At 42.0% G+C, this 21,430-nt stretch overlaps 1 protein-coding gene across 4 annotated transcripts in view; it reads right to left on the bottom strand.

Moving 5' to 3' along the window:
• Positions 1-21,430, bottom strand: part of LOC124861359 (FERM, ARHGEF and pleckstrin domain-containing protein 1-like) — a 60,472-nt gene that overhangs the window by 19,261 nt on the left and 19,781 nt on the right. For 3 of the 4 annotated variants that reach the window (XM_047355017.1, XM_047355016.1, XM_047355018.1), the window contains exons 3-13: positions 10,292-10,396; positions 8,787-8,829; positions 8,506-8,584; positions 5,914-6,011; positions 5,081-5,195; positions 3,727-3,874; positions 2,527-2,622; positions 2,016-2,182; positions 1,840-1,908; positions 1,638-1,713; positions 961-1,165 (exon numbers count right to left, since the gene is read on the bottom strand). In XM_047355017.1, coding sequence (XP_047210973.1) covers positions 961-1,165; positions 1,638-1,713; positions 1,840-1,908; positions 2,016-2,182; positions 2,527-2,622; positions 3,727-3,874; positions 5,081-5,195; positions 5,914-6,011; positions 8,506-8,584; positions 8,787-8,829; positions 10,292-10,396 — 1,201 coding nt within the window. The remainder of the gene's footprint in view (positions 1-960; positions 1,166-1,637; positions 1,714-1,839; positions 1,909-2,015; positions 2,183-2,526; positions 2,623-3,726; positions 3,875-5,080; positions 5,196-5,913; positions 6,012-8,505; positions 8,585-8,786; positions 8,830-10,291; positions 10,397-21,430) is intronic. The other variant, XM_047355019.1, reaches the window with a different exon arrangement.

Below are 21,430 nucleotides of genomic sequence, written 5' to 3'. Positions count from 1 at the left end.
TGCTGGTGGACCCGTCGATCATTTGGACCGGCTGGCTCAGGGTATTGTTGTTGTTGTTCGGTTTTCCCTGACGGTCAAACAGCCGTTGAGCGTTGTTTGACCGCGCCTGGCCTGGAACCACGAGGTTGCCATTCGTTATCGCAACTTTTCGCTCCATCGGGGCAGAGTACGGGGTTTGCATCCCGGAGCGGTGGGGGTCGCGGTGGTTGGGGGTGGATGTGAGCTGGCTGAGAATGAATGGATCGGTGTCAGAACGATCCCGCATGTTGTTGTTGAGGTTATACGGTTTAGCCAAATGCGGCAGTGTGCGGTTTGAGATGATCGGTGAGTAGCTGCCATAGTGGTTCGGTGGGTGGGATAACTGGGGGATGGTGGGAGCCTCCACGGGGATGGCTCCGGGACGTTTGCTAAAATAATGCCCCCTGTCATCCCACCGCGAGGCGGAGCGCGGCTGACTATGGCCGTTTGTCATCTCGGCGTGGCTGAGTGAATTCGTACGCGGATGGAAGCTGCTGATCACCGGGCTGGAGCACTGACTGCGAGTCCCGGTTCCCAGTGGGCGAACGAGTCCCGCGCCGCGGTTGTCTCGGCCCTGGAAGATCTCATCCAGCAGCGTGCTGTGGAGCGGGAGTCGGCTATGGAAGGAGCCTCCATTGGACAGGACGTCATCGTTTGTTCGATCCTGACTCATGTTAAACTTCTCCTGAGTTTGATCTACAGCATTTCTGTTGCCACTCACACCCTGCTGCATCACTCCGTGGTGATTAGTGTGGTAGAACCCGTTTACAACCCCAAACAGACTCCCATCTCTGTGCCCTGTACTGCCCTCATGCCTGTAAGGCTCATCCTCATTACTGTCATTTGCACTGCTTTGGCCCCTGGGGGCCCTGCCGCTCTTCCCCACATCACATTCGCTGTCTATGTCGCTACAGTCTATGTAAGGAATAGAAGAGCTGCTGCCTTTGTTTGCCCTGCAGGTTGGACCTGGGTTGAGGAGATGCTGGTCTGCTCCTTTGTGGTTCTGTCGGATCGGGTCTGAGTTGAGCGTGCTGTCAGGGAAGCCATTGGTGGGAGGTGCGATGGCTGGCGGGCCCTCACTGCCATTAGTTTTGGCCTCCAGTCTTGCAGAGTCTAGCTGGTCTGCTAACAGGATAGACGTGGCACTCTGCAAAATACGGCAAGAAAAACCAGAGTCAGAACTTTAAAAGAATGCCCCAGACACACATTTATTCCTCTGAAAACAACACAGCTTAGACCCACATCTAAACAGTACATGGTTGCGATCATAGGTGCCGGATTATGTTGTCCGATAGGGGAGCAAATTCTAAAAACTAAATTGCCCAACCTACAGCTACTCTCAGGGAGCAACAAACAGTAGTTTCTCATCCGTAGTATGAGAGGCCTACACCTGCAACACCGTGAACGAGGGTGGGAGGGATGAAAACGTACAGATCGGATAAAGGATGAATGGAGGCAATTTCATAATCAGTTTCCTTCTCCACACATGTCCAAACCTTGTTTCCATACTCTGAGTAGGAACTGTGACAGTAACAAAAACAGATCTAAATGTGCAGAATAAGTTAAGTTATTGGTGGATACATGTCAGGACAGCTGGTCCCTGCTCAGCAGTGTATTACCTCTTTTGGCACTTGGGATCTGAAGGAAGACGAGTGAGGGGACATGCTGCTGCTGGACAGAACCTTACTGTGCTTCCTGTGAGGAGGGGAGGCGACACCAGGTCAAACCATGTGCCACTAATCAGCTAACCAAGCAGGTAAATCTGATTACAGCTTTCAGCCCCTGCTGCAGGAGGGTCTGTCTGAAAAACTGGAGCTTCACCTCTCAAAGGGGACTTTCTTCAGCTCGGAGTCTTTCATGTGGTCGATGATCTGCTTCTGCGTTCTTCCACTGAAACAAAGTTAGAACATATGCTAGTAAATCTAAATGTAAGTTTAAACAAAATTATTTAAGAAAAATCAACATAAAGAAACAATTTTTTCCAGGTCCTGGCTCACCTGAACCGGAAAGACGACCCCCTAGTGAATAGGATGGGCTTGGGTTTGGGTTTAGGCTCCTCGAAGAGTCTGAAGAAGGCGTGGTATTCCACACAGATCTTCCAGAAAACCTTGCAGCAGTCCCTGCTGGCCATGGCGAACTCCAGCGTGTCATGGTGGGAGTTCTGCTGGAGAACACGTAGGGTCATTTCAGCATTTGGCAAATTATTCAGACCCTTTAATTTTTTCACATTTTGTCAAAACCACAAAAGGGGGTTTTTCAAGTATAGACTCAGAAGGGGGCTGAATACAAATACGCATCCTCTTCTCAGATTTGTATTTGAAAAATCAAATAAAATTTTATATAATTTCCTTAAATATCACAATTAAGCTCTACTTTGAGTTGCTCTATCCCATAAAATCCCAATAAAAGCATTTTGTAGTTCTAAATGGAGAAAATAGATGAACAGTTGCACCTTATCAAGGCACTATATATACAGCAAGAACAATAAAAACACTTAATTGGACTTACAGTGGGGTCAGCTCTCAGTTTGATAAGGAACCGTTTACGTTTGAAGCTCAGCTTGCGAATCTTGGACCAGTTGAAAGCGTTAATTTTAGTGTATCCCTGGATAAAAACAGTAAAGAGTGTGAAATTACGCCTCTAGCAACTACTCCAAAAAGAAGAAACTATCCTTTAAATTCTAGGTCACAATGTAATAACAGTGACATTTGGTACAAGCACGTAAGAAGACAGATTGTTCTTAGTGTTCCTGCAGACTTCTAGACCCAACTTTCCAGACTTCTCAGCCATTTTTGTTCAATTTAAAATATACAACACTAAACCTAACCATAAATCTATGGCAGATATTTATACTATGAACAGGATTCATTGATGGTGGCTGAGAACAAAACGAGAACATGCAAGGAAGGGCACAAGGTAGGAAAAAAATAGGACACAAGGTTGAAAGAAAAGAAAAGAATGAAGAAAGAACAAACGCAGAAAAAACAAGGAAGAATTCAGAGTGAAAGGAAGCAAGAAACAAATTACGATGAAGGACGGACAGGAGGAAGGAAGGAAGGAGAAAAGAAATGGAGGTAGGACATAGGGTGGCAACAGGACATAAGGAAGGAAAGAAGAACTGATACGAGGGTGGGAGGTATGGTTCGAGGTAAGGAGAAGAGAAGAAAGTATTTCAAAAAGGATGGAAGGAAAGAAAGGTATGAGACAACAAAGGAAGGATTGTAGGAAAGAAGGACAAAAGATTATAAGACAGGACACAAGACAGGAAGGAGAACACAAGTGAGGACAGAAGAAAGGATACAAGGGTAGAAGAAAGGACACAATGAAGGAACGATGTGGGTCTCAAATTAGAGTTTTTGAGACTTGATGTCCTGCAACTTTCAGATGTGGCTCTACTTCAGCACACATGAATCACATTTCTGGGTCATTGGCAGGACTTTGTAGAAATTCACTGCATGTTGAGGAGGTAATTCAGCTGCTGAATTATGGGGTGTTGGACCAGGGGGGTGCATCTAAAAGTTGCACAATGCCATCCCTCAAATACTGAGGTTTGAGACCTCTTGGACTGGAAAGTCTGGAAATGCAAAGATTTTTCTGTATTCTTATTTTCTTTATCCATGCTTATCTAAAACTGGACAATATTGAAACCAAACTCCATACTGTTCCAAACTTTGTAGAGCCCTGGGCTCCAAGTCTGAAAGATTTTACCTGAAAAACCAAGACCCCGGTGTGCGCCACAGTCAGGCTGAGCTTTGTCCCCTCCCGGTCCTTCGCAGGGTACAGACGGACACCGTACATCTCCAGCCGCCGAGCGATTTCCAGCAGCTGGTAGTCTGACTCTGCAGGAGTATGTCCACTGTGGAAGAAGGGATTTAATCAGTAAATCCATCAGTCTTTCAGAGAAGATGATGTGAATCACAAATCTGTATTCTGTCCAGAACCACCCACTCAAAAAAAAAAAACATTGCACAAGTCCTAAAATAACAACAGGATCAGACGGAGGTGCCTGCTGCAGGGCGGAAAGAAATTTGCCACAAAAGATGTTTGTTTCCTCACAGAATCGCTTCCTGTTTCCTGTATGAGCGTCTGAAGAAGCCAGTTCCTTCCTGCGTCGGCTAAGAAGGAGCTGAGGGATTGAAGCGAGGGAAGGCGAGTGGCCGTGAGCAGGCCAGTGGTTTGTTTTTCTGTCTTCATCTGTGCTTGGGGGGGTGGTTATCAGGATTTGCATCTGTAGAAAATAAGGAACTGAACTTGCAGTGAACCACCACTGCTGCAGAAATTTAAAAGGGGGTTTACCCATGTGCAGTTTTCTTTTATAGGGTACTCTACTGAGTTGGGGTTGGCACTTCAGAGCACATTAAAGCTCAGATCACGTTTGAATTAAAGCCCCCTTTACAAGTACTGAAAATGTTAATACTTTATACAACCCCCTTTGGCCAAGCAGCCTTGGTCTTCTCCATTTCACAATCTTGGAGCAGAGATATGGATGTTTGACCATTCCTCTTTGCACCATCTCTCTGGATCATCCAGAATCCTGGGTCCCTCTCCTCTTCAGCTTTCCCACAGGTTTCCACAGGATTTTGGAGTGGGACTAAGAAGGCCATGGAAGAAGACTGGTTTTGTGTGTGATAATCCATTTCTGTGTTGATCTGGTCATGTTTTTGATTATCCTGCTGGAAGACCCAATGAGGACCTACGCTTAGTTTGCACTCTAACAAGGGAAACAGGCCCGCAGCATCATAGATCATCTGTCATACTTAACAGTGGATATGAGGTGTTTTTCCAACATAATTAACCCTTATTTCGCCACCCATCTGGAGTGTCTGCTGCTATAAAGCTTGGTCTCATCTGACCAAAGCACACATTTCCTTTTAAAGTTCCAGCAGAGTTCAGCACACTATACATATTAACGTTTGTGATGGTAAGACATAAAGCCCTTTTTCCTGGCAAGCTTCTAATGGTTGTCATGGAGACGTTTAATGATTTAAAATGTTAAAAAACATTGCCCGTTAGCCTGTCTGCTGATTAAAAGTGAACGTCTGTGAATGTAAAAGGGACTCACACATGCTGGCGGTGGCAGTCAATGATCTTGTCTCTGATGGCGTCCTGGTCGGGAAGGTACTTGTTGTGCAGCAGATGCTGCCAGCTCTGCGTCTCATCGAAGTCCCCGATCTCAGCTGGTGGGATGGGGGGAAGAATTCATTAAGAAGTAATTATTTGGACTAGAAAGGGAGCAAAACTGTCGGCAGAAAGTAAAAGTAAACAAAGATGCAAAGTGTTTGAATTATAAAAGAAAATAATACATTTAGACAAATATGAGAGTGTATTCTGTCTCTTTTCAGTCTTTAATGTAACCATGTACCACATTATTCCTCTCCATCTCAGGGTTCCTACAATTTTCACATCAAAATTCCAGGTTTTTCCCAACTCAAACTTCTAGAGTTCTTAGTATTTATGCAAAACATTACTCTTAATTTATGGAAGAAATTTATGCAATTTAGAAACCTACAAACACCACAGACTGTAAGGAGACAGATAGATGGATAGACAAATGGATGGATGGACATTTTTCTGTACAGTTTTCTTCTCCATAGTTTTCCAGAGCAGAAAAATACATAAATTGATTCCCATAACATTCCAGACTTTTCCAGACTGATTTGATTGCATAAGTCTGGACACATTGTATGGACTGCTCCTGGAAAAATCCTTAAAGGCCATAGGAATTGTGTTTGATTTATCGTCGGGCATTCAGAGAAGGATGCCTTTTCCTAGAATTGGACTAGAGTCCTTTTCTGATATTAAGTACTTTCAGTAAAGGTGCAGGAATCTAAATGATCTCAAAGCAGAAAGAGACAACAAAGAAAGCTGAGAAAGTAAAATCCGTGTTTTACTCACACTGAATGATGTGGGAAACCATGAGAGCAGAGCTGGTGTCATTGCAGACGAGATGACCACAGGCCAAGTCTCGTTTGATCTGCAGGGCAAACAGATACCTGGAGAACAAGAGGAAAAACTGAGAAACCAATCCTTACTTGGGGGAAAAAACATCCTTATTCCAGGGAATGATCAGAGTCAGATGGTCAGATTAGTTCAGCAAGCATTAACATGCAGCAAAAGTCATGACGCAACAACTAAAAATTCAAAAGATCTGACTGTATTCACTGACCTTAAAGTTAAGCATCAGTTCAAAGACAGATGTAAGCTGATTTAACACAAGCACTGCTCATAAAACACACATTTGAGCCATGCTCTGCACATTTGTCCATGTTTTAGTAAATATATTTTCACAAAACCAAACCTAACGGCTTAATAAAACCAATGTCTTGCTTTCAGAAGTAAGAAGAAATATAATGAATTACATCTTCAAGATAATCATGCTTCTCTAAACATGAAGGGCCATTTCAGCAGAGCTACGCCATATTATCTCGGTATAAATTCCCAAAGGACCACAAGTCCCTTGGAAAAGCAGTTTCCACATTCCGTCACATTTACAACCTCAGGCGTCTGTGTATTTTATTGGGATTTTAGGCGATGGACCAACTTTGGATAACTTTGAAGTGAGGAAATAATAATTCTTGTTTTTTTATGAATAAAATATGAAAAGTGTGGCGTACATTTGTATTTATTTTCTTTACTCTAATCTGCAACCATGTTGGATAATCATGAAGGAATGCAGCACACGGGTCAGGGATAAAGCCTTGATTATCTCACTGAGCTCTGTTCAACATCAGTATCTGTGTGGCACAACCTACCAAGACATGACTGATTAATGGCAGCTGGGCATTAACCAGAGAATCAGCCAAGGTAATTGGAGGAGCTGCAGAGATCCTCAACTCCTTCCTAAATGGGTAAGACTTCCAGGCTTTCCAATGTTCTCCATCTTCTACATTTATACTAAAATATAAAACACTTTCCCCAAATATTTAGGGCATAAGCTTCTACAGGAAATAGAAAAAAGGAAAGAAGGAAGGAAGAACAACAGGTAAAGAATGAATGTAGGAAGTGAGAGCAAATGGAAGGAAGGATAGTAGGACACAAAAAAGGAAAGGAGGAAGGACATAAGGTGCGAAGGAAGGAAGGAAATCAAAAACCAAAGAACAGGGGGAGGGCAAACAGAAGGAAGGAAGGATGGAAGGAAGAAGGATTGAGAAAACAAATTATTAAAGACAACAAAGGACATAAGCAAGGGAAGTAGGATGCCAGGAAGGAAAGAAGGAAAGACAATGTGCAAAGAGGAAGGAAGGAGAAGGTAGGACACAATGAAGGAAAGTAGTAAGGACACAAGGTGAAAAGGAAAGGAGGCTAAACAGAAGACAGAAGAACACAATTTAGGGAACAATGTAAGAAAATAATAACTTTCCAAACTCTTTTTTTCTTTTTCCAGACATTGCAAATACTGAAATTAAATTCCAGACCTATTCAGACATTTCCAGAGTTTGTAGGAACCCTGAATATTAGTGGCCACAAAGCTGGCCTAATGAGAGAGTGACAAGAAGAAAGTCATTGTTGAAAGAAATCCATGTAGAAGACAAAGCAAACATGTGGAAGAAGGTGCTCTGGTCAGAAGAAACAAAACCAAACCTTTTGGCCTACAAGAAAATGCTTTGTGTGAAGCAAAACTGATCCTGCACATCACCTCCACTATGAAACAGGGTGGTGGCATAATCATGGTGTGGGGATGCTTTTCTTCAGCAGGGAGAGTTTATGGAAAGATGGGTAGAGCTAAATACCAGTAAAAGAAACAAAAAATTGACAATTCGAAGTGCTTGGAATATTTTTGCAAAGCTCTGATTCATCTCCTACCACCTCACTTAAACCAGAGACAACAGGCAACTTTTTAAAAACACACTTTCTGTCTTTCTGTGTCCATATTTGGTTCCTGGTTACCCCCTGCTACCCTTCGGAAAGCCAAACAAAGGAAGACAAAACAGCTGCCAGCCCATTTCCTGTTTAATGTGAGAGTCAGCAGCAGGAGTAAACAGAGTCCAAACGTCAGCAATGGAGGAAAGACCAGGAGTCGAAAAACTAAAATTTAGTTCAACTAATGTGTTTAGTGAGAAGAGATTCCCAAAGTGACAGAAATATTCTAAGAGCTGCAGCATCCTGGGAAAATGTGGAAGGTCAGAGGCCTCTCCTGTTTCTGTCTTATGGGACGGTGACGTGAGCTTAGACAAACATCTGAGCCGGCTTGGACCGGATTATCAGACTCAAAACAAAAGATACCATGCAAAACAGGAGTTTCATTTTTAGCTGCTTTGGGACAAGAAATAGTTTTATGAGCCGGGTTCCCAGATCACAGTTAACCTTAAAGTGTCAGACCAAGAACAGCGTAAAATACCAGGAGACATGGCAAGGTATCATTAGAAACAAGCATAAACCATGAACCCCTGAGTGAAAGGCTAAAAAGACTGGAGCCAGTGGAGGAAGCGGCAGATCTTTTCAATTTTGCTTCGTATAGGTGTGTTTTCTGTGTTGGGAAAAACCTACCGAGTCAGCTCCTCCATGAGCTGCGTGTGGTCAGGAGGGAAGAACTTCACCACAAAGCGAAGGATGGTGTTTTTAGGTCCTGAAGGAGAGAAATTATGGGACACAGAGGAAGTGGAGATGTGGGAAGAAAGGACTTAACATTTATTTCTGCACTTGTGTTAAACGGGCTGCCTGGAACCCAGGAGAACATGGGGGGGATCTGATAATTTGACTTAATTTATCAGAAGAGCTGAATTATCATGATGATAAAAAGAAAACAGCAGCATCTGAGAGCTTCTTACGTCTGATCTGCTTCAGCGCTGGCTTCAGAAGATCCAGCCACACCTGAAGAGAGCAGAAACTAGTTATACAGAAGACATGCAAAATGATCTTCAGTAAGGTAAGTTCAAATATCTAAGCAAGGCAGCAGACAACTGAGAACATATCTAATATATGCCGCATGGTCCCTATTTGTTCCCACTGCAGGTTGGAAGACCAGTGAGGTTTACTAACTATTGCACTCAGTGACCAGACTAACTATTAGCAAAACAAGACACCAATATAACACTTAACATGTGGACAGAAGTGCAAACAAACAGTTTATCACGTCTGCCTTCACTAAGCTCAATATGAGCGGCAGCCATATTGGATTGTTGAGATCTGGGTTGGTGAGAAACATCAAATTTTCCCAAAACCCTGACTTTTAGAAAATTTACAAATGATGGAGGATCAAGAAATGACATGAGAAAGGGTGGTAGAACACAACGAAGGAAACAAAAAAAGGACAACATGTTAGGAAGAAAGGAAAGATGGAAAAAAGGATAAAACAAATGATGGAGGACACAAGAAAGGACATAAGGAAGGGAGGTAGGACACAAGGAAGGACAGAAGGACACAAAGAATTTCAATCTCCAACTTAACCACTAGATGTTACTAATTTTGAAACACTGGCCCTTTAAAAAAATAATTTGCATTATAAAATTAAGCCATTGCCCTAAAATTTGTCAAGCTGGGCTGCAAATACTTTAATAGCAATGATTAATCACCACAATGTCTGATTTATTAACAAGATCACAACATATGAGCTCAACAGGTAAATTCAGGGTCAGACCTGATGTAAAAGGACATGAATATTAAAGCTAGGCTGCACATCAATTAAAAGCAGCATCAAATAATTTCTCTTAAACGGTTAGGAATAATAAGTTGTGATAGCTTGCATTAATCTAAAAATATTCAGGGACACTATTAGAGAGGAGTCAGCACCACTAGGAAGAAACGTTAAGCCTGAAACTGAATGCTGAAGCAGTTAAATGTAAAAGCACAAACAATGGCACTGAACACATCATTACTCTCGACAATGGAGGTCATTAAGAAGTCTATTATAAGCAAACAGAACCTAAAAGCTAAAACTGCTACTAATGGCTTTAAAAATGTAGCAAAAAACGTATTGTGGATAATTTACCCTATGTTGAGGTTTAGATTTGTATTGTTTATTTTACTTCATGTTATTTGATCTTCAAAGAACAGATGTGGTTCCAGAGAAGCTAAGATCCAGCTTTCATATGAGCCTGCAAGGTTCTTCTTTTCATTACAACATGTTTGTGCTCTAATGGAGTTTCCACTGCAGTGATTCCAAACTTCCAGACACTTTCAGCCTGGAGATCATTACAAACAGCTGCTGCTGTTAGAAACTACATGAACCTGACTACAGCAGAAAGTTGGCTTTCACATCTACATCAATGTAAATGTACAAAGACAGTAATCACACACAAATCCTTCCAGCCAGGGTCACCTAAACTCATCTTACCGTCATTTTCCGATGGTCTATGTACTCCAGCCCAAAATAGTCGCCTTCAGTCAGGTTGAGATGGACACAAACCAGGTCAAAAAGCACTTTCCCAGGCGCACGTTGCTGAAAGAGAGGAACAGAGGAGAGGAAACCCTATTGGATTAAACTAAAAAGAAGCAAAAAGGAAGTGGAAGTAACTGACAGAGATGCTGAATTACAGCAGCAGGAGGAGGGAGAGCTTGGGATGGATGGAAAGGTCGTCGCTAAAGGGTTATTCCTAATCTAATAGCTTCCCAGGGAATGCATCAAAGGTTCATGCAGTCTCTCTTTTGAATTCAGGTACATCCCAAAAAGCTTTATTTTTTTTTAAAAGCAGCTAACCTTTGACCCTAACGTGAACTCTTGTTTTTGTATCTAACAATGAACCAGAAGCTGAGCATCAGCTGGACTCAGGACAGAAACAACCAAACCACATGGGAAGAGCAAAAATGGGCCTCAAACACATAAAGATCTGCCATTTAGAAGGTTTTAGCCACTGATGTGAAGGAAACCAGTTCTAGCTTGTTTTACGATTGTGACTTAACTTTAGAGACAGCCACTTTATATAAATACAAGAGGCAAGAGGTCATTACACCCATTTCTGACCTTCTCTCTGCCTCACTTTGCAGAGACATGTGCATAAGTCAAATGTAGCTCTGTCCTTGAGGAATTAAAATTATATTAAGACCATAGTTGTCCGTGACTTTACATCCAGTCTTAAATGTAACGGTGTAATAATCACATTTCATGGTATTTACGAAAGACTTAAGAGCAAAATGTGCAACCTGATCAACTCAGGGTGACACGTTTATTGGGTTCTGTGTCCCAGAGTTGGACGGGTTTGTAATAAAATGAGAGAATCAACCCCAGAGCAAAAGCAAACTGCCTTGTGAAGTTGCTGGCTGAAGTTGGTAGAGAGTTTTATTATCCACAGAGAAACAGGTGCTGTATCAACCTGGGCTGAGAGGCCACTCAGAGGGGAAGAAGCCATTACTTCAAAAGGCAACATAAAAAGCCAAGTCAAAGTCTGTAACTGATCTAAAGGACAAATATCCTAATTTGTGGAGATATATCCTGTGGTCTGATGAAACTAAAATGAAGATGTTTGGCTATAATGACCACTGTGATATTTACTTGCCTAAAAACACCATCCCAACTCAGAAGCATGGGGGTGGCAGCATCATGTTGTGGTGGTGATTTGATGCAAGAGGGACTGGTGCACTTCGTTATTCTGGTTATCACTCAACAGAAATTATTTTGGTAGTCCTAACTGATCTGAAACAACAAACGTTTTGTCTAATTTAATCTTAGACACAAATAAAGAGGTTATGTGTCAGAATTTCCAAACAGGATCAAAATGGAGGAAAATAAACAACAATATGCCACTGAAGACTAATAAGCATACATGAACAGGAGTATTCAAAATAACTGTAATTATGTAATTGTTCTTTGTGACAAGTCCAACCACAGACACACTGATTCAGAGCAGCCACAGACCAGCCGTGAACCAAGTCTGTCACCATCTGGCCACCGCATGTCGATGTGAGTGTGTGTGTTCAGTCTGTCCACAGGGATACACCCACACAATGTCCATCCAGCTATTCACCAAGTACAACACACACATTCACTGGCTAAAGCTGCAGTCTGATATCAAGGAAATATCAGAACTAGGTGGCATTTTCCAAGGACATCTTTATTATCTGACTGATAGATGCTGTCACCGTATACAAAGCTGGAGGGCGGATGGGATTTAGGTCTGGGTGGTGGTAATCTTTGCCTTAAGGAGGTTAAGACGGGACAAAAGTGGAGGAAGTAGGAAAACAGAAGAGAGGACGATGTCTTAAACGGCAAGAAGCAGACAAAAAAGAAATCCTCCAAGAAAGTAAAAACATCTTCCTTCTGCTCCAACTTTCACTGCTCTTCTCCTTTCCACCTACATCTATAAATTAGTATCGATGGTTCTCTTCTAAGCCCAATACGGCTGGCCTCTTGAGTGTGCTCTCTATTTCATATAAAACAGCCTTTAATTTAGGCCTTTTTAGCTGAACTATTTCCTGTCAGACCAGCTTCATTAACAAAGCCCCTCATGGCAATCTCCTCCAACAAAACGTCCAACTTCAACAAAATGAGTTCCAGTTTTTCTGCCGTGCAGAACCATGTTGGGCTTGGAGGAGGCGCATGACTTCGACCCAAAAAGCACAGAGCTTTGGTGGGAACAGAAGCCCAGATCTGGATGCCACTGACAAGCATGAGAATGAAAATCCTGAGCGTTTGGAAACCTAGAAGAGAAATCTCAGCATTACATTTTTATTATTGTTTTCTGCTTAACGGATGTCAGGTTGAAGGGGTAACAGGTTTCAAGAGAAAAACCCAGACAACAGTCTCCTCAGCAAAATGGTCTATTTCACTCTGGAGGATCCCAAGATGTTCCCAGGTCAGAAGAGATATACAGTCCCTAGTCTCCCCTAAGGTCTCCTCCAGGTGAAACATGCTTCAAAAACCTACAGCGGGAGACAACCAGAATCCTCATCAAATCCTCCAACCACTCCAGCCGAGCCCTACAATGTGGAGGAGCAGCAGCTCTGGCCGGAGCTCTACCCAGATGACAAAAAATTACCTATCTGTAAGGCGGAGTCCAGCCATCTTAGAGAGGAACCTCATTTCAGTTCCTCGTGTCCACGATTTCATTCTTTCAGACATGATCTATATCTCATGAACTTAGGTGGGGGCTAGAACGTAGAGGGACCGGTGAATCGAGAGCTTACTTACTGGCTCAACTCTTTCTCCACCACAGCAGCCTGGAGCAAAGCCCACACTACTGTAGACAAAACCAAAAACTGTCTTTTTATCTTCGACCCCATCACTAGTGAAAGAGACACCCAGATCCTTGAAGTCCTCTAAGGCAGAGACTGACCCCCAATCAAAGGGTAGCACTCCACCATTTTCTGATTGAGAACCATGGCCTCAGACTTTGGCCCCTTTTCCACCAGACTAGTTCCAGTGCTACAACTGGTTGCTTCTGCTTGCTTGACAGCATTCCCAGTTCTTGTTGTTTCCATTACTGCAAGCTCTGCTTCTGATAAACTGATTCTGTTTCAGCCCAAATTCTGAACTGGGCAAGAGGAAAGACACGTTAAAGGCAGGCTAAATCAAAATGACTTGGGTGCCGTGTTTGCAACTCCAGGGTTAGTTTGGATTTTGATCTGTCTAATTTAAGACAAAAATGAAAACACACTGAGCTTCAGCATTAATAGAAAGACAGATTAGGATGGGAATATCATGAGCTTGCTTTCCTATCTTCTGGATCTCCAATAGATCACTGTCACTAAGTTTAAACAGGTTAAAGCACCACATAGAGCTGCGCTCACATCTCATATTCCCTGCTGAATCCATAAACACCATTTCTGACTCCAGCACCAGCTCTGGTTAAACAAGGGAAGCTCTGATCATCTCAGTCACTTCTACACTCTGCTGCCAACTGGTCCAGCACCCAGCGAAGGTTGTGGCCTGAGGACCAAAAGATAATCACATCATCTGCAAAAAGGTGAGACCCTGAGGTTGACCAGATACCTTTCAGTTAAGAGAATAAGCAATTTCTTCCAATTACAGCTAACATTTCTCCAGTAACTAAAGAGAGAAATGTAGATAAAAACCCATTACAACACTCAAGTAACATTACATGCTGGAATGCATGTGGAAACCAAGGCCAGAAAAAATTGGCAAAATCTTGAAATATCAATTCCAGTTATAACAACACAGGTTACATGAACCTGATGGGTGTTATCTCCTTCCAGCTGCCAGAAAATGTCAACACACTCCATTTTTTTTTTCCTTCAACTGGCAGCAACGAGTCTGAAGGTCTGCAGCAAACCTGTTCGTCATTACATTTTCTGTCCACACAGCAAGCTGGTAGTAATAAAAAACTGAATCTAATCTAAACAGTGTGTGTATGGGGGGGGCTATAACAAAAGGTGAGAGCTGAAGTGCTGAGAAGTGAAGAAAGAAGAATCCCAAACAGCTCTGCAGCGAACAACAGACAGTAGCTGGCAAAAACTAGACCAAACTTGGCCAACAGAGTGGTGAAAGTAAAGTTTAAACTCTTCAGGTGTGGATCAAGAGTGCCAGCATTTAGCCTGGTTCATGACACTCTAGGCTCTGGGCCCATTTTGCTATATCAAATTCTAGCGTTTAGTCACTAAACAAACTGTTTTGTTTACCAAGGAGTTGCATGTTTTTACCCTTTCACTCTGCACTTTCACATTTGGGACCTGAAAGGGAGAAGTCAATCATGAAAAAACAAAACTTCCTCTCTCTGCAGATACTACATGCAAGCAGAGCTTTTATGTGAAAGCCAAACTCTTTAATATGGTAAATGGTAAATGAACTGAACTTATACAGGTCCTTCTCAAAAAATTAGCATATTGTGATAAAGTTCATTATTTTCCATAATGTAATGATGAAAATTTAACATTCATATATTTTAGATTCATTGCACACTAACTGAAATATTTCAGGTCTTTTATTGTCTTAATACGGATGATTTTGGCTACAGATCATGAAAACCCAAAATTCCTATCTCACAAAATTAGCATATCATTAAAAGGGTCTCTAAACGAGCTATGAACCTAATCATCTGAATCAACGAGTTAACTCTAAACACCTGCAAAAGATTCCTGAGGCCTTTAAAACTCCCAGCCTGGTTCATCACTCAAAACCCCAATCATGGGTAAGACTGCCGACCTGACTGCTGTCCAGAAGGCCACTATTGACACCCTCAAGCAAGAGGGTAAGACACAGAAAGAAATTTCTGAACGAATAGGCTGTTCCCAGAGTGCTGTATCAAGGCACCTCAGTGGGAAGTCTGTGGGAAGGAAAAAGTGTGGCAGAAAACGCTGCACAACGAGAAGAGGTGACCGGACCCTGAGGAAGATTGTGGAGAAGGGCCGATTCCGGACCTTGGGGGACCTGCGGAAGCAGTGGACTGAGTCTGGAGTAGAAACATCCAGAGCCACCGTGCACAGGCGTGTGCAGGAAATGGGCTACAGGTGCCGCATTCCCCAGGTCAAGCCACTTTTGAACCAGAAACAGCGGCAGAAGTGCCTGACCGGGGCTACAGAGAAGCAGCACTGGACTGTTGCTCAGTGGTCCAAAGTACTTTTTTTGGATGAAAGCAAATTCTGCATGTCATTCGGAAATCAAGGTGCCAGAGTCTGGAGGAAGACTGGGGAGAAGGAAATGCCAAAATACCAGAAGTCCAGTGTCAAGTACCCACAGTCAGTGATGGTCTGGGGTGCCGTGTCAGCTGCTGGTGTTGGTCCACTGTGTTTTATCAAGGGCAGGGTCAATGCAGCTAGCTATCAGGAGATTTTGGAGCACTTCATGCTTCCATCTGCTGAAAAGCTTTATGGAAATGAAGATTTCATTTTTCAGCACGACCTGGCACCTGCTCACAGTGCCAAAACCACTGGTAAATGGTTTACTGACCATGGTATCACTGTGCTCAATTGGCCTGCCAACTCTCCTGACCTGAACCCCATAGAGAATCTGTGGGATATTGTGAAGAGAACGTTGAGAGACTCAAGACCCAACACTCTGGATGAGCTAAAGGCCGCTATCGAAGCATCCTGGGCCTCCATAAGACCTCAGCAGTGCCACAGGCTGATTGCCTCCATGCCACGCCGCATTGAAGCAGTCATTTCTGCCAAAGGATTCCCGACCAAGTATTGAGAGCATAACTGTACATGATTATTTGAAGGTTGACGTTTTTTGTATTAAAAACACTTTTGTTTTATTGGTCGGATGAAATATGCTAATTTTGTGAGATAGGAATTTTGGGTTTTCATGAGCTGTATGCCAAAATCATCCGTATTAAGACAATAAAAGACCTGAAATATTTCAGTTAGTGTGCAATGAATCTAAAATATATGAATGTTAAATTTTCATTATGACATTATGGAAAATAATGAACTTTATCACAATATGCTAATTTATTGAGAAGGACCTGTATAGCACTTTTCCAGTCACACAGACCGCTCGAAGCGCTTTACACTAGAGCCACATTCACCCAATCGCACTCACTAACGCTCACACATTCATACACCGATACACCAAACCCACAACCTTCTGATTGCAAGACGATTGCAAGACGACTACTCTTCCTACTGAGCCACAGCCGCCTCTATGTGTTCTTCTTTTGGACAGGTTATGGTAGACATTTCTACAAAGGTAATTTTCTATAAACACAACCAACACAATGTTGATTGGTTGGCTGGATGGATGGATACAATGTTTAAAGGAAATTATATAGAATATTGCTTTCACTCGTCTGTTTTTCCTTACTCACTCACACCTAAAAGATTCCTAAATAAAACTTCTCACTTCCCAGACTGTATAGAAACCCTGAAACAGTCTATACAAGACTCATCTGACAGGCCATAATTTCAATATTGGCACACCACTAGGATATACAGGGGTTGGACTATGAAACTGAAACACCTGTCGTTTTAGTGTGGGAGGTTTCATGGCTAAATTGGACCAGCCTGGTAGCCAGTCTTCATTGATTGCACATTGCACCAGTAAGAGCAGAGTGTGAAGGTTCAATTAGCAGGGTAAGAGCACAGTTTTGCACAAAATATTGAAATGCACACAACATTATGGGTGACATACCAGAGTTCAAAAGAGGACAAATTGTTGGTGCACATCTTGTTGGCGCATCTGTGACCAAGACAGCAAGTCTTTGTGATGTATCAAGAGCCACGGTATCCAGGGTAATGTCAGCATATCCCCAAGAAGGACGGACCACATCCAACAGGATTAACTGTGGACGCAAGAGGAAGCTGTCTGAAAGGGATATTCCGGTGCTAACCCGGATTGTATCCAAAAAACATAAAACCAGGGCTGCCGAAATCACGGCAGAATTAAATGTGCACCTCAACTCTCCTGTTTCCACCAGAACTGTCCATCAGGAGCTCCACAGGGTCAATATACACGGCCGGGCTGCTATAGCCAAACCTTTGGTCACTCATGCCAATGCCAAACGTCGGTTTCAATGGTGCAAGGAGCGCAAATCTTGGGATGTGGACAATGTGAAACATGTATTGTTCTCTGATGAGTCCACCTTTACTGTTTTCCCCACATCCGGGAGAGTTACGGTGTGGAGAAGCCCCAAAGAAGCGTACCACCCAGACTGTTGCATGCCCAGAGTGAAGCATGGGGGTGGATCAGTGATGGTTTGGGCTGCCATATCATGGCATTCCCTTGGCCCAATACTTGTGCTAGATGGGCGCGTCACTGCCAAGGACTACCGAACCATTCTTGAGGACCATGTGCATCCAATGGTTCAAACATTGTATCCTGAAGGCGGTGCCGTGTATCAGGATGACAATGCACTAATACACACAGCAAGACTGGTGAAAGATTGGTTTGATGAACATGAAAGTTAAGTTGAACATCTCCCATGGCCTGCACAGTCACCAGATCTAGGCGAGTCAGGAAACGTTTTCCTCCACCAGGATCACGTAGTGACCTGGCCACTATCCTGCAAAAAGAATGGCTTAAAATCCCTCTGACCACTGTGCAGGACTTGTATATGTCATTCTCAAGACGAATTGACGCTGTATTGGCCGCAAAAGGAGGTCCTACACCATACTAATAAATTATTATGGTCTAAAACCAGGTGTTTCAGTTTCATTGTCCAACCCCTGTAGGTATATGCATTCATGTTTAAAAAAATATCAGCAAAATCTGTAAGAAACATTGATGCTAGCAGTGCTAATGACTAATTGATGCAAAACCAGCTTTACTGTTTGATGCATTTCTGTGAATATTATCTCAAACAAAGCCATCTTCAGTTTGAAATACTATGAATTAGGCTAACCCAGCCTGCTAAAGGATAGTGATAAACATCAACTCTTTATGTGCTCGACGACTGAAAAACCAACCAATGAAAAGACAAAATGCATTATCTTACATGGTAACGTAACTAAGTATAGGAAGAAAAAGCTTAAATACAAATAAGATGTCCAAAAAGCTGGTCAGAACAAACAAATTAAAAACTTTTCTGATCAGTCTACCATGAACAGGTCGCAAAATCAACACTCTTGAGTACAAAAGTTGGTACTGAGTAAAGAAAACTCCAAGTTAACTATTTTCAGTATCAGTGAGTTGAGCTGACATCAGAGAAAGCACAGAGGTGTAAGAAGCTATTTAAAACAAAGCCATGTTTCGTACGACATCAGGGTTCATTCAGGTTGTCATCAAGCAAGAGAGAGCAAGAGTACCAGCAGATAACAGGAAGGCTAAATTGTGTACAACCACCTGGTTGGTTTCATCTCTATAACCTTTCAATCTATCAAGAAACAAACTGGATTTGAAAATGTTTGCAGCCTTTTGGAAAAATTAAATGGTCTACATTTTAAGGTATACACACAGAGTGCTGATTTAGTGATGTTAGCCATGCTAATTGCCCAAATAAAATGCTAAAGACAGTTTGAAGTGTCAACTCTGTAATTGCTTGAAAATAGTAAAACCCTGATTTAGGGTGACGCTCCTTCTGCTCCCAATATAAATAATTAAAGCCCGCTCACGTGTCAGTAAGGCTAGCAAAATTATTTTCAAATATCTAACTGATGCTAAAAACACCGTCTGCTCTATAATTATTATGTCTTTAAAACTGTAAAATTCTGTTTTATTGTGGCTTTTCTATCAGGAAGAAGCAGGGTGGAAAGGCAAGAAAAATATTTGTTGTGCTGTTTATATATTTTTTTATGTTATGATTGTTAAAGAGAAACTAGAATAGGCAAAAATTGGTAACCGCAAATTCAAAGCTTTAAAAACAAAAAAATTATAATTGATGGTTTTCTGTGGGAAAGAATCATTTAGATCCTTTTATATAAGAATGAATGAAAAATAAACTCAACAAGCAACTATAACGAGCACTTTAAGCTCACAGAAATGTCACTTTAAGTAAAGCTGTTCAGGCTTTTCTCATGACCCTATCTTGGCAGCATTTTCATAAAAAGAAAGAGCTCAAGATGTTAAAATAAAACACAGAAATTGATTATTAAATTTAAATAGTGTGGCTTGTTTCAAGTTTGGCAAATATCAGGAGTTTTATCTGCTTGTTGCATCCTTTCAGCAGACGGAGAGCACATTGGTCCCTGCTGAGCACAGAGTGAGGTCCTTTCACTTTGAATCACAATCACTTCTTTCAGTGCTTCTATCAATGAGGCTCTCTTAGCCAGCCAAAAACGCAAAGGCACACACATTCATCAGCAATCACATTTTTACTCTGGAGGATTCAGATATAGTGTTTTTTTTCTCAGATTTGATGTTTCCAGGTAGAGGCCTAGGTGCTTGTATCCACAGAATCAAAGATTCTGAATAATATGTTTGACATGTGAGGGTAGTGTCCAGTTCCAAGAGCTGTATTTGTAGGCCCAACTCTCCTCTTCAAAGATAATTATAAGGTCGAGACAAGAGCCTTAATGACCGGCTGTCCTTCTGTGCAGGAATCTTGCAACAAACATTTAACCGTCCCACGAAAAGTGATTAAAATAGATCCAGACATGAAAAGGGAACCCATTTTCAGCTCTTTCTTCTCTCAGTTTACCTTTCACAACATGACTCAGACCTGTTTCTCAAAGCAAATAAGACATCTGTGTATATAAATGTCCATTATGGTCAACTGGGGAGTTAAATGTGCTCCAAACACAAACTGCTTAGTAAGTTGGAATGAAGAGAGTTGGTTTGAGTGACTCTTTTACTTCCTCCTGAGTCATTCTGTCGTGGCTTCATTCATGGTCTTTGCCTATGGAAGAAACATGCCAGGAAGTTGTCAGCAGGACCATCTCTCCTTCAGAATTAGCTGCCAGCTAAAACACTGACAAATACACTTCCTCTTCCCTCCTCCCTATTTTAAACCAGGACTTCTCTCATGTGACACAGTCAATGCCTTGCCAAGCTGGAAAGTGGTATATTTGAGTGAATCACTTACTGTTTTTCTACTATCCTTCCCATCTGAGGCCCCTCTGGGCCCAGCAGGTAGGAAAACATTCATATATTTCACTTAACTTTTTAGTTACTGCCGTTAAATCGTATCTCTCCTCCTGCAGTTTCTCCAAAATGTATATAATAAAGCAAAAATACATTAAAAGAGAGTATCTCTTGAGATTTCAATACCTTTGGTTAGGGTATTTATAAGTATTTGACAGTGTCATAACACTCAATGACATCTTCATAAGTATCCCAAAGTGTTCCACTTTACTTGAGGTAAGGGAAAAATATAGACACAATTATAAAGGTCTCATGACGGCCAAAGTTAATGTCAATTTGTCATAACAAAGACATTTTAAACAATGTTAACTTTGCATCGACAGGGTCAGAGTTTACCGAATAACACTTAATAACAACAGCCATAAAGATTCATAAAGACTCCTCCACGTTTATGACAGTGTCATGTCAGTCTTAAGCACACCCCTTCAAATAAAGTGTTGCCAAATATATTTTACACTGATTTCCAGAATCTATATCAGGATGAATATAAATGCTTTCTATGAATTAATGGTAAACCTGTTTGCATGGGGCAAGCATTGACTATGGCACCTGCAAAAAGCATAAACAGGAAGGATGATGGATAGGATGAATGGATGGATGTAACTTGAGACACAGAAGGAAATGTGATAAAAGTATTTCTTCCAATACTTTTTCTGCTTTCCCACTTTCTTCAGCCTCTGTCATGGCCAAATAAAATATTCTCACCATCTGTCATAGTGAGCAAAGGAAAGTCTCACTCCAGTTTTTTTTCTTTGTGATCACGCACAGTGGTACACCTAACTTTCTGGACCTACAGTGCCTTGCGAAAGTACTCGGCCCCCTTGAACTGGTCAACCTCTTGCCATATTTCAGGCTTCAAACATAAAGATATAAAATTCTCATTTTTTGTGAAGAATCAACAACAAGTGGGACACAATCGTGAAGTGGAATGAAATTCATTGGATGTGTCAAACTTTTTTAACAAATAAAAAACTGAAAAGTGGGGCATGCAATATTGTTCGGCCTCCTGCGTTAATACATTGTAGCGCCACCCTTTGCTGCAATTACAGCTGCAAGTCGCTTGGG

The sequence above is a fragment of the Girardinichthys multiradiatus genome, chromosome 24 (genome assembly GCF_021462225.1).
Source record: "Girardinichthys multiradiatus isolate DD_20200921_A chromosome 24, DD_fGirMul_XY1, whole genome shotgun sequence".
Taxonomy (NCBI): domain Eukaryota; kingdom Metazoa; phylum Chordata; class Actinopteri; order Cyprinodontiformes; family Goodeidae; genus Girardinichthys; species Girardinichthys multiradiatus.
This window is presented reverse-complemented; position numbering and strand designations above follow the sequence as displayed.